The 14225-nt window shown below is 36.6% G+C and overlaps 1 protein-coding gene across 1 annotated transcript in view; it reads left to right on the top strand.

Annotated features, from left to right (window-relative positions):
• Nucleotides 1-14021, top strand: part of LOC117395058 (LYR motif-containing protein 4A) — a 92099-nt gene extending 78078 nt beyond the window's left edge. Inside the window, exon 3 of the mRNA XM_033993909.3 lies at nt 13606-14021. Coding sequence (XP_033849800.1) covers nt 13606-13677 — 72 coding nt within the window. The 3' untranslated portion in view covers nt 13678-14021. The remainder of the gene's footprint in view (nt 1-13605) is intronic.
• Nucleotides 14022-14225: the final 204 nt, after the last annotated feature.

Below are 14225 nucleotides of genomic sequence, written 5' to 3'. Positions count from 1 at the left end.
CATTGCCCTCTGGTGGAATGTAAACACACTTGCAGTTTCACTGAAGCTAAATTTGATTAAAAGCAACTTTGCTGTGGCAGGCCGTGTGCACTATGCAAGTCATGATATGAAAGGCCTCAATCCTCTGACCCTGAGGTAAAGCAGCGCAGTGGCTTTTGGAAGGAACACTGAACACTGTTGACCAAGTGTAACCAAGCTTCGGGCAGTGCCTGTCCAGTGAGCATGTTGTGTGTAAGAACAGAACGTTACATTCATGTTTCAAGCCAGTTTGGCAATACACTTACTTGTGACAACAGAGATTTGGAAGCTGTTACTTAATAAGGTATACTGTAAGGGGTTTAGTTAAAAAAAACAAACAAAAAAAAAAACACTGCACATCCAGTAACCTGTGTGGTTATAAAAAGACTTGGGGCTTTATTCACAAGAACTCATGAGTTATTTAAATAATTGTTTTCATTTGGTATACCTGAAACTGTTATGAACTAGTGATGGTTTGATTAATAACAGTAAATAACAGTTTCATGAATACCAAGCTTTTGATTTTGATTTATTCATAAAAAAAAAAAAAAACTTTGAAAAAGCATTCTTTAAACAACAAGTTAAAGGTTTGTGAATAGAGCCCATGGTATCTTAGAGGTGGGGCTATGAGACTGCCATCCATTAATAAACATTCTGCCTGAGAACAGTGTGAATTGTAGTTAAAGGTTATATTCATGGTGGAAGCCCACCATCCAATGAATTTGGTCTATTTTAAGCAGTTCATGCAATACCTCTTATTCTTCAGTTAAAGTACCCTATGTGATCTGTGGTAGTACTACTAGCCTGTTGCTGTCGTTCATCCTTTGGTGTCTTCTGTTCCAAGTTTCATCGCTCTGCTGTATCAGTCTGTCCACCCTTTTCGTTTGCTGTATCATAAAAAATTCTGATCCTATGTGTTTGTTTCCTTTTTTTTCCTAAACAATTTGACAAGAAGTGTAGTGAATTGAAAATGTGGACTGTAGGTAACCAAAGTTCATCTCAGTGATGTTTGTGCCAGTGTTGTTTTAAATATAATTCCATAACATTAAATACAATGTGAGAGAGTGCATGTACTGTGTGTGTGTGCGCACTATAGAACAAGACAGTTCTTTGTTCTACTATGAGGGGAGACAGTGAGGTACATATTACAGGTTCAAATCCCACCTCTGCCACTGACTGACTCACTGTGTGACCCTGGAAAAAGTCACTTAACCTCCTTGTGCTCCATCCTGCAGATGAGATGTTAAATCAATGTTCTGTTGTAAGTGACTCTGCATATAATGCACTGTTCACAACCTACCTCTGTAAAGCACTTTGTGATGGTGGTCCACTATGAAAGGCGCTATATAAAAATAGATATTATTATTAGGTCAGGGTCCCTTAATCTTGTAGAACGCAGAATACAAAATGAAAAACTGTATCCTTGGTAATTTGTTCTTTGGGTGAGATGGTATTGTCTAGTTATGTATCTCTTAACCCTTTAAGGACCGGGATTGTGTTAACACAATCATACTGAAGTGGGCTTCTAGGACCGCGATTGTGTAAACACAATAAAAAAAGCACTTCGTTTTGATGACTTACAGGGCCACCATACTTTGCAGTACAGGCATGAAACGGATATCAGTGGATAGGGGAGGGACTGATGTTCACTTCCTGATAGTTTTTTTTTTTTTTTCACGTGACATCACTGAGACAGGCGTTTAGTGTCTAAAGAGTGGAGACAGTTTACAACAACCGGCAGAGACAAAAGCAGAAACAGAACATCACAGGAACTTGTTTAGAGCTAATAAAAAAGGGGAAAACACTGTAAATCTGATGTATTATATTATAACATTTATTCTGTCTCGTGTTTAATATATATATATATATATATATATATATATATATATATATATATATATATATATATATATATGTTTTTACAACATTTATATATATCAAGAAACAAGTGGATATAAGCATATACTATTTCATGTAGCAAACTAAATGCATCAGGTACTTTCTTTCCCTTATTACTGCTAATATTGGAATGAATAACTATTATTTTATTTATAAATATTTATTTTGAGAAAATAAATCAAATAAATCAAGAGTAGTGTCCATTATTGCTTATAAAGACCCTGAGAATAAAGCTATGTTATGTCATTGCAATCACTCAGGTGAAACAATGTCTTGTAATTTGCCCAAACATCAATATTTTTCAACAAAACTTTCAGGAAGTATTGTAAGGTCCCTCAGGTCATAGAATAACACATGTTTATACATGTATCTCGAAGCAGAATACATATTTAAAAAATAAAAATACTTAAAAAATAAATAATAATAATAATAATAATAATAATAATAATAATAATAATAATAATAATAATAATAATAATAATAATAATAATAATTAAATAGTGTTTAAAAAAAAAAAAAAAAAGCGAAACATGTATATGGTTTCTGATGTTCCCGACAGTGTTCTGACAAAAAGGACATCATTTCCAAGACGCTACTGTAAAAAATAGATTTTTAGTGAATTTTTATTGCAAGAGAGTCAACTACAGCCAAAAAACGCCTTGTCCTAGGGGAGCATCCCACTGAAAAATGCTTTGTTTTGAAAGGGTTAATTGCTAAGTGCAGTTAATCTATCTCTCATCATTTGCTTTTTCACTTCATAAATATAGGTCTTTGTGTACTGTGAATTTCAATACATTTACTTACATTTCATCAACGACCCTCAAGAATTCTTAGTTGACTGTTTTATTGGTTCTCCTGGCATAAGCAGGTAGTTCTGTTTTTGACTGTGAGAAATCTACCCTTAAACTCGGATAATGTATTAATTCTGCAACATTTGCGTCCTTTCATGATCTGCCTGAAATCAGTATGTGCATATTCTTTCTATTTAATCTTTTGTTCTGTAGAATACAGGTGTCTTCAAAACTAGCTGACTCCAGCATATTGCGTTATATCAAATCTGCCCCACGATAGCCTAAAAATAGTTAACAATTAATATATAACGTACATAGCAAGCAAGGTGAACAGTAACTCAGTGATATATCCCTTCATCTAGCACAGTACGTTAAGGGCAGGACAACATTGCAAACTAGAAATATAATCCTAGTGGTGCAAAGCTGTATAACAAGGGGTTTGAGGAGCAAAAAATTCTGAATACCACACACTGCATGTTATATAAAGTTCAGGAGGCACAGGATTATGGTGAAGCAGAAAAGGAAATTAATTTGTGGGCTGAGATCCTCTCTGCTCAAGGACACGTCCTGAATACAAGTGAATGCACACTCAGTGGCCTCTTTTTTTGTGATCAGTTATATTGTATTATTTCCAAAGAGATAAACAATAAACATACTTAAAGTAACCAAAGTATTTACAACTGATTATAGACCTTTCATAGAGGGGGATATTAACTGGTCACAATAAAGTCGACCAGGGCTGCAGACATTCACCAGAGGTCCATTCAGATTAACAGTTGTAGTTAATTTCCAGGAAATTTGTTTTTTGTATCTGAATGCACATTTCAGTGTTTGTCTGCTTGCTAAACTACTTTAGTGCTGAAGTGAAGCTCCGCTGCATGACTCCAAACAGCCAGGCTGCAGTTGTAGGTGTGCAATAACTTAAGAATTTCTGTGCATGCATGTGATCCAGCTTTTTAAACCATACCACACTGCTGTATGTAATTCTGTGGCAGCTTTAAACTGCCATCATTTCATTATTACTCATTATCATCTTGAAATCTGCACATTCAGCATTGCAGGGTGGACAATGTTAAGTAACACACATAATCTTATGAGAAGGGAGTAGGTTTAATTAAACCTAAACCCTGACTTAGAGTATACAGTAACATCTCTTTCAGCCTTCTCTTATCCAGAACATTCAGGCACATCCTTGTAATCACTTTATCATCTTCGAGAGTAAACAGCTAGAGTAAATACTCGACTAATGTATCATGAAACATAGAGACATCATGACACAGCATAATGGGGGGGGGGGGGGGGGGGTGTTAATGTTAATGAACAAATCGGTATGTAGCATTCATTTTGACATTTTCAAGAAGTCGTTATTCGCACGATTATTGAAAGTTGTTTCTAAATGAATATCTAAAAACTTGATTGTGTCTGGATAGGGCAGCTCTGTCAGGCTCTGTTGGAGGACATTGCATCGCCTACTAATAGGGGCCGTGCTGTAGCACTATATATGAAGCTGATGGCAGTGTTGCCCTTCTATGCCTCTGCTTGATTTCAGGGGGTCGGAGGGGACCTGATGGTACTCCTGTCAATCTGTTATCTCTACGGTTATCCATCAGGTCACAACTGCATTGATAAAGAGGGTTAACGATTACAGTATATCAGTATCCTATTTAATCAAGCGCAGCTACAAAATTATTAAAAATGAGTTTTATGACACTGCTTGGTTTCCCAGAGTAAAAGGAGCCGAATTACCAAAATGGACCATATGCCTAGTAATGCCCTCTGTGTCAGGTCTTCTTGCTTACACACACACACACACACACACACACAGTGGTTTGCAGAAGTATTCATCCCCCCTGCAAAGTTTTCACATTTTGTTGGCACCGGAGCATACTCCACGACGCTTTCAAATTACACTTTACATGTAGAATCTACACAAACTACTCAACATTGATGAAGTTAAAAAATGCATATAGAATAATAAAAATGCATATAAATAATCAGCTCAGGTGCAAATAATTTGTTTGAAAGGTCACAAAATTCATGAAATGGTTTCAGCCTGTGTGTACTCAAAGTGGTTTAACTTGTAGATAATTTCCCTCAGGTATATAAAGACTTTCAAGCTGTAACTCACATAGTGATCCAACAAAGCAACCATGAAGACCAAGGAGCTTTCGAAACAAGTCATGGATAAAGTGGTAGAGAGGCACAGAGCAGGAGAAGGGTAGAAGAAAATTTCAAAGGTGCTGATTATCCCTCTCAGCACAGTGAAGTCCATCATTAAGAAGTGGAAGATGCATCATACCACCCAGACACTAACCAGATCAGGTCAACCCACCCAAACTGAGCAGCCGGGCAATCAGGAAACTGGTTCGGGATGTCACTCTGAAGCCAACAATGACCTTGAGAGATCTGCAAAGTTCTGCGTCTGAGATGGGAGTCAGTGTTCACACATCAACAATAAGCCCGTCCCGACACAAAGCTGGCATGTATGGACGGGTGGCAAGAAAGAAGCCATTACTCAAAAAGCCTCATCTTAAAGCATGTATGGAGTTTGTGAAAAAGCAAGTAGATGATACTGCAGACATGTGGAAAAAGGTTTTTGTGGTCAGATGAGAAAAATTTAACTTTTCTGTCTAAATTCCAAGTGTTACGTCTGGCGCAAGCACAACACTGCACATCACCCAGTCAACACCATCCCAACTGTCAAGCATGGTGGTGGCAGCATCATGTTATGGGGATGCTTCTCTTCAGCAGGGACTGGGAAGCTTGTCAGGATAGAGGGGTGAATGGATGGTGCAAAGTACAGGCAAATCCTTGAGGAAAACCTGTTTTTTAGTCAGCCAAGACTCTGAAACTGGGGAGGAAATTTACATTTCAGCAGGACAATGACCCGAAGCACAAAGCCATAGGCACACTGGACTGGTTGAATAAGAAGAGAATGAATGTTCTTGAGTGGCCCAGTCAAAGTCCTGACTTGAATCCAATCGAAAATTTATGGCGAGACTTGAAGATTGCAGTCCATCGACGATCCCCAACAAACTTATCAGAACTGGAGTAATTTTCCCGTGAAGAATGGGCTACAGTTTCACCATCCTACTGTGCAAAGCTAGTAGAGACCTAGCCAAAAGACTGTGCTATTGTGAACCATTGAAGATTAAACCAAATAGGAGAAATAAGCTGGTGGACCACAAGACCTGCTACCACTGAACTCAGGAAACATCTTCTAGAACCTGGTATATTCAGTGGTTGTGCTGAAGAAGGTAGGCACATATTCAATTGGATAGCTCGGGTGGGGGTTACATAGCCAATACCTAAAAGTATAGTCAGCAGTTTGTGGTTGGATTGTTTTCGTAAAAATAACGCTGTAGTTTTATTAATTTTATAAATTCTTATTTCAATCGAACTATACGAGTTGTACAGTACTGTATACTGTAATTGATTCATTAACTGCAGTTCTTTCAACCGTTTTCATAAGGACATTTAACTAAAAATAAACTTGTAAATACTGTAAACGTGTGAGTTCTGTTACTTTTTTATGCATGTTCATGCCATGGCTCACCCGTGGTTATATATATATATATATATATATATATATATATATATATATATATATATATATATATATATATATATATATATACTGATGCACAAAAGAAATGCAACACACAGGTCTAATGGATTTAATCAAATATTTTAAACAATATCATCTAACAATCACAGAAAAGGTGAAGAAAAAACCAGATCAAATAATCATAAGTTTTCAGTATGAAATGTGACACACTGTCAAAATGAAAACATTATCCTGGCAGTGTTGACGCATAGACCTGATCAACCTCTGGATAGACTGATGTTCTGCCACTCTTCCTGTGCAGCTGCAGTCAGCTGGCAACGGTTGGCTGGTCGCGGTTGTCTCCTGGCGATTTGGTCCCACAGATTTTCTACTGGACTTAGGTCAGGAGAAAAAGCTGGCCACAGCAAGACCTCGACATTGTTTTCGTGCAATGAGGACGTGGCCTGTCCCTCACAGAGCCGGTTTCCTGGTTTCTCTGGACTAGTCTGCTGATTTGTTGAAGCAGATCATCTAATTCTCTGGGCAACTTCTCTCACAGACAGGTCGCCTTCAATCATGCCGGTAGCAACCAGACGATCTTCATTACTAAAGTGGGGCATGGTCGTAACTTAAAATCATGTCTTTTTGAATGGCTATTTACACAAGTTCTTAAATGAACTCATTTTGCCAATTTTAACTCAACTCCAAATACCAAACACTGAGCACCTGGTGTTTTTTTGGCTGGGCATTTTGAACTCCATTTCCCAACATCCCCTGCTGAGAAAGTATGCATGCAAGAAGGCTTCCCGTGTCAGTTTGTATCTGGTTTGTTGTTGCTACAAACACACACACACACACACACACACACACACAATGTCCAGACCGATGTCTGCTGTCAGCTTGGAAAAATATGTCTGCATTTACTACAATGTCACAAGCTGCGACGATAACTTTTTGTTTTATTGATGTTAGTATTGTTAATATCACATTAATATATCGATTTTTACTAGTTTATATTGTGGAACATGGGTAGGAGAGTTGTTTTAACTAATGTTTACCTGTTTCTTGGTCCTGAAAAGTGTTTTTGTTTTTGTTTTGTTTTTATTCTGAAAACATGGAAGCCATAAATATAATGTAAAAAAAAAAAAAAAAAAAAAGTTTGTTCATATGGAGCATAAGTGTTATATACACTATGTTTGCATGAAAAAAAAAATACATTCTCAGTTCTTGTGCATTATATTTTGCTATTAAACTCTTTCATGGATTGACGACGTTCCTTGAAAATGTATTACGTTAAAATAAAAAAAAGCTTTTAAAAAGACCAAATTCCCATTGGGCTTATGATGTTTTATATGCAATTGATTTTTTTATATATTACTGTGCTGGACAGCCATTGTACCATTACCTTTATTAAAAATGTGCAGGGATGAATCTACCGATTTTAATCAACTAATGCTTTACCCCCCTCCAAAAAGAAAATTAAAAAAAGATATCAGAATAATAAAAAATACTACTCGATAGCATGTATTTTGATTAAGCAGTTCCTTGTATGTAATAGTGGGACAGGAAGTGATGTAGGTGACCTGTGACAAATAAGCATTTTACCGGGAGATTCGATCATTAACAACCTCATCGACTCAATTTCGAAAGTATTATGGAATTGATTTTATTAACAAATTCAGACTGAAAATCACTTGCTCCTAAAGCTGTCGTGTACAATACCATGAGTTTGATACAATAACACTGCTTGTTGAATACCCCCCCGATCTTTTTCTTCCCTTGTGTCAGCTAATAAGGGGTACTTAGCAATGTTTGGACACAAATGCATGCTAACAATCATTGACCCTAGTCAAAACACATGAGCTAAGAGGTGCTTACACAAGAGACTGTGTTGATCACTAGAAAAATGCATGCAGCAAATGCATGTCAAGTCACATGACTGAGCAGCGCAAATACTTAAAGTGCTTTGAAGGCCAAAATAAACCTCATTATCAAGCCTGATAGCGATAATGTTCGTGCGTTGAACTTTCCCCTAAACATGCCGACTTTTAACAGGATAGAAATGTGTTACTATTTTTTACTTAGAAAACAAAGTCGTTTCATAATGAGCTGGAGAATAACAAAGTTTAAAGGCCTTGAAATATTTAAATTAAAGATACAAAACTATCCAGATAAGCTGCAAGTTTAGAATATTTTTTAGCACAGATACAGGCTGCAGAGGTGTTGCAGACCTACATTACCTTCCCTGCAATTATTTACAAGATGGTAACAGTCTTACAAAACTTGTAGAGGATTATTGTTATTTGTTACTGTTACCTCTTTATCAGTGGGCCTATAGTAGGGCACACACTAATGTCATAATGTTTATCAATACTTAAAATCCCTTTTAATTTCTACTCAAAGGGCCACTGAACCAAAAATAGATCTGTTGTTAAGAACAGAAGAAAGTTTACAAGCGAGAGGAGGTCATTCGGCCCATCTTGCTTGTTTGGTTGTTAGTAGTTTATTGATCCAAGAATCTCATCAAGCAGCTTCTTGAAGGATCCCAGGGTGTCAGCTTCAACAATATTACTGAGGAGTTGGTTCAAGACTCCTACAATTCTCTGTGTAAATAAGTGCCTCCTATTTTCTATTCTGAATGCTCCTTTATCTAATCTTCATTTGTGACCCCTGGTCCTTGTTTCTTTTTTCAGGTTGAAAAAGTCCCTTTGGTCAACACTGTCAATACCTTTTAGAATTTTGAATGTTTGAATCCGATCGCTGCATCGTCGTCTTTGTTCAAGACTGAATACATTCTGAATACATACTTTTAGCAGGTCTGCATGTGACATGCCTTTTAAACCTGGAATAATTCTGGTCGCTCTTCTTTGCACTCTTTCTAGAGCAGCAATATCCTTTTTGTAGCAAGGTGACCAGAACTGAACACAATATTCTAGATGAGGTCCTACTAATGCATTGTAAAGTTTAAACATTACATTCAAACGTTGCATATCCGACCGCCACATAACTGCCCTGATCAATTAACCACCTCGCTAAATAAATAAATAAATATTAAAATTAGGCTACAAGAGTAATGGTATTGGCAGCAAGTGCAGCGTTCACGATGGAAAAAGAAAGAAAGCGTTATAGCAATCAGGCTTTTGGTGCGTTCCCCTTAAAGAGAGCTGGGCTGTGTGCGTGTGTCAGTCAGCTGTGTGTAGCAGTGACGTTTCAATACACTAGTTGAGAAGGCTTTGTGTTTTACTCTTTTTTTGTGCAATGTGTTTATGTGATGGAGCGCACGGTTGCAGCTATTGGCAGATGTTGTTGTAGCTTTTAAATGCATTTGAATTAAACAAAGCAAGCTTCATAAACGCAATGCTTACCGGCCGTTGTTTAAAATAGCCAAAGTAATATTTAAATCGAGCTTCTTATCGGCTGTTGGCAATATCAGGAAAGAGCACAAACTACAGTGACAGAGATATTAAGAAAGCAGAACCAGGGAGGCATGGACTTCTAGAGTTAAGAAAGAAGCCATCAGTTGCAGGTTACTATATGTTTACTATTTGTTTTGTATTTTATTTACAAGCTTTGCGTGGAGATGGCTTATAGTAAACCGCATAGCAACATAGCAACACTATGTATTTGTAGCCTAATTAATCTCGTTTACGTTTTGCTTACTTTTAAAGCAAAAAATGTCCCCATGTTTAAAACGGTTTGCGTGTTGTTTTTGTTCACTAACCTATTTATGGATGTGTAAATGCTGACTGTTTCACATATCTGCCTATACCCCAGTCCACAGGGTGTCGGATATGCAACGTTGTACTGTACTTTCCTTGATTTAAATTCAACACTTTTCACTATAAATCCAAGCATTTTTTGGCCTTTTTTATAGCTTCCCCACATTGTCTAGATGAAGACATTTCTGAGTCAACATAAACTCCTAGATCTTTTTCATAGATCTTTCTTCAATTTCAGTATCTCCCATAAGGAATTTATTATGCACATTTTTGTTGCCTGCATGCTGTACCTTAAACTTTAATCTATTAAATGTAATTTGCCATGTGTCTGTCCAGTTATGAATGCTGTCTAGATAATTTTGAACGACTTTTTCAGCTGCAGCGGTGTTTGCCACTCCTCCTATTTTTGTGTCATCTGCAAATTTAACAAGTTTGCTTACTATACCAGAATCCAAGTCATTAATGTAGATTAGGAATAGCAGAGGACCTAATACTGATCCCTGTGGTTACCTCGCTCCATTTTGAGGTTTCTCCTCTAATTAGTACTTTCTGTTTTCTACATGTTAACCACTCCCTAATCCAAGTGCATGCATTTCCTTGAATCCCTACTGCGTTCAGTTTGAGAATTAATGTTTTATGTGGGACTTTGTCAAAAGCTTTCTGGAAATCTAAATAAACCATGTCATAGGCTTTGCAATTATCCATTGTCGATGTTGCATCCTCAAAAAAGTCAAGCAGGTTAGTTAGACACGATCTCCCTTTCCTAAAACCATGCTGACTGTCTCCCAGGATACTGTTACATTTTAGGTAATTTTCCATTTTGGATCTTATTATAATTTTATTACATATAATAGAAGTCACACTTATTGATCTGTAGTTACCTGGTTCAGTTTTGTCTCCCTTTTTGTGTTAGGACATGTTAGGCAAAAATAATGCAGGTGATCCTACTGTATGGCACCAGTCCTCAGCAATGGCTGTGTAAGCCACAAGAAGGCATAATGTAGTTTGATAATAAGGGGCAAACTTGGGCTTTGAGTTCAAGGACTTCATATCTTGATGTCACCACTCATAATGATAAAATGGTTGCAAAGGTTCACAGAAATAAGAGCTACCTATGTATGACTCTTACAGACCATTACACAATCAATTGTGCCTCCCTCTGTTGTGCTCTGTATTTCACTAAAAGTTGGTTGTGTTTTGAAGAAGCTTTTAAACTCACTGTGACACCCTGTAATCAGTGTATGCGCTAGGAAAAACTGCTGCCCGTCAGTGACTGGTCACGAAATGTTTTACCAGTCACAACTCAAAACATCATCGCCATTTGTGTGACACCTGTCCATTCTTAGAGTGATATACATACACGTAGGTATGGAGAATAAATAAATAGGCCTATGTGAAGAAAAAAATTCACATATTTCATGGATAAAGATAAAATAAACATATCCTCCCCTCCCAGGAGGATCAAAAGGATGGGGCATGGATTGAATCGGCCTATCGGTGACTTGCTGTGTTAACAGGAACTGCCAAATCAGTCACTCATTTGATTGCCAGTTAACAGAAACGCTGCTGTAATTCAAATATACGAACTTAGGTAAAACTACTGATTTACTTATCCTCAGTGTTATCACCTGGTAATATAATACTGGTAATCTAAATTTGTATAAAGGAGACTAAATATGAATGTCATTCGTATTTGACTAAACGTGTCAGTGCTATTTACTATTTAGTTAACTAAACAGAATACAATTCTGCCTCAGGGTTATTGTTGATATTATGTGCAACATCACAATCATGCAAAGAGTTTTAACACGATGGGTAGACCTGTTGGGAAAAGGAGATACCAACTTTCAAGAAATGAATTGTAGACTTGGTAGTGATAGGTCAGCATTTTTACTAGCTGCAAGACAGAAAACTGGCTGCAGTTGGTGCTCTGTAGAACATTTATTACAGTCCTCCTTTTCCTGTTCGCATCTGAAACAACATTCTTATAATGGAGAGAAGAGGGAGCACTACAAAAAAGATATCTTGCTCACATTTGGACTTTTTAAGAAGTTACTTCTTTTCTACTTTTATATTACTTCTGAAATGCTGCTGTTGATATTGATTCTTCCTGTGTTGCCAAATTTGAACTCTAATGACCAGCCTTGTGTCCCCCTCTGTATATAACTAGCAATGTTTACAGTTGTGTATGCAGAGGGTTGCATCACTTGTTTACTTTAACCTTCAGAGGTTCACAGTGCTGGCTTCAGAGGAACTCAAACTGCTGGCCCGAGCCAAAAAACATGATGCAAAGTAAAGGGTATTTCATGTTTAGTAGCACCATGACTGCTAAAGTCTACTTTATTGTGTAATGTGTTCAGTTAAAAAAGGGACTCAAGCTATACTACAGGTACACAAGTTACAAATACAAAACTGACAGCCCCTCAAACCACAGGCTTTGTTGTGTAGTTTGATAGGACGGTCATATGTACAGTAATGTTTTTGTTAGTAGGATGTTTGACATGATTCACAGCACTAACACTGTCTGTGATCTGATAGAAATTACACCTGAACTGCCTATAATTAGGTATTGTAAAAAGGATCCGACTAGGAATAGCACTGGAATTTCTCCCTTACGTGTCCATTTCATGAGCAGCTCATGAACATCTGTAAATCAAAATACATCTTTCAAAATTATTTTGTATAAAAGAACTGTTTTTTTTTACAGTACCTATAAGCTAATAGTAATAGTTTATAGGTACTGTAAAAAAAAAAGTCTGAATTGTCTATTACATTGTAATATATGGAATGTAATGCAATACAGTAATACAATCTATTCATTAAAAGAAATATATATATATATATATATATATATATATATATATATATATATATATATATATATATATATATATATATATGTACAGTACTTTGTAAAGCTTGTGTCTACAACTTTTGTTTGTTAATCTAACAAAAGGTTTTCTGTAAAAATGATATGGCACATGTAAAGTAACTTTCCTGAAATTCTCAACGACTATTACTGATGGATTTGACCTTCATGGATGAGGCCTTTATAAATCCTCCCAGATTTTCTTTTGAATTAAGAAGTACATGTATAACCACTTGAAGGAAGGTGCTTTGAAACAGACAGTGCAGGCTAACTTTTGAAGGCAGAGTATCATTTGAAGGTGGTGTGTGGGAGGGAGTTTGCGGCTTGTATGTGTTCTTATGAATGCTTGATTATCAGTCGCTTAATTTGTCCATTGAATGATGCTGTGTTAATGCTGCAACAAATTTATAATCAGTTAAGGAAAGTCTTTAATGGAGGCAAAATAGCTTCTTTTGTGTGTGATTTATCTGCAAAAAATGTGAACTACTCTGCTGCACAGAGTGGATCCGGGAATGTTGGCATTTTAATGGTCTAACACACAAACATGAACGATGGAGGAGATGGAAGAATAATTACACAAGGGCTTCAGCTGCAGCAAGAAGGCAGCCAGTTCACATCAAAGGCAGCAGCACACATCTCTCATGAATTACGATCATTTCATCATCTTCTTTTTCCCAGTGACACAATTTGTATAGTAAATTAAACAAGATTTTCCTCTGTGGTTGAAGTGTGAATAACTGTCTATTTTTTATCTCCTCTTAGACTTCCATAGGACGCCTGTATACCTCTCAGAAGATTGTTGTTGAAGATCAAGCAGGAAGAAAAACGGCATGACAGGAAATCATTGTTGAATACCTATAACCTCATTCCAGTTACACTCTTCTGCTTACATGAATAGAAAATACAACCCTCTATTGTATCCTGCAACCACCAACACTTCACCTGATCTGACTCATTTATAACCCTGGCAGACTCCAGGGGTTTTCTGCCTGTAAAGTATCACAGGTTGTTGGCTAACATAAATAGTACCCTTTCTTTCAGAGTGTTTTGTGTCTATTATGTGATTTTATGTAATCAATGTGAGCTATACAAACTGTAAAGTGGAAGGTTTTTTGTACAGTTTTAACTTAAGTACATTTTCTTTAAAAATAATAAAATAAAAACTGTAACTAAGATCATTAGGATTGTTGCATCCTATTTCCTATGGTATTTTCCAAAAACCTAACTGCAATGTAAGTGTCTACAGTGCCACATTATAACGTAATCAGATGATTCACCCATAACGTAACTCAATTATTAAAAATAAAATCTCTTATTGTACGAGATGTTCTCTACAGTTTGGGAAAGATAACTGCAAAGCAAAGTTTTTTTAAAATATTTGT

The sequence above is a fragment of the Acipenser ruthenus genome, chromosome 3 (assembly GCF_902713425.1).
Source record: "Acipenser ruthenus chromosome 3, fAciRut3.2 maternal haplotype, whole genome shotgun sequence".
Classification (NCBI taxonomy): Eukaryota; Metazoa; Chordata; class Actinopteri; order Acipenseriformes; family Acipenseridae; genus Acipenser; species Acipenser ruthenus.
This window is presented reverse-complemented; position numbering and strand designations above follow the sequence as displayed.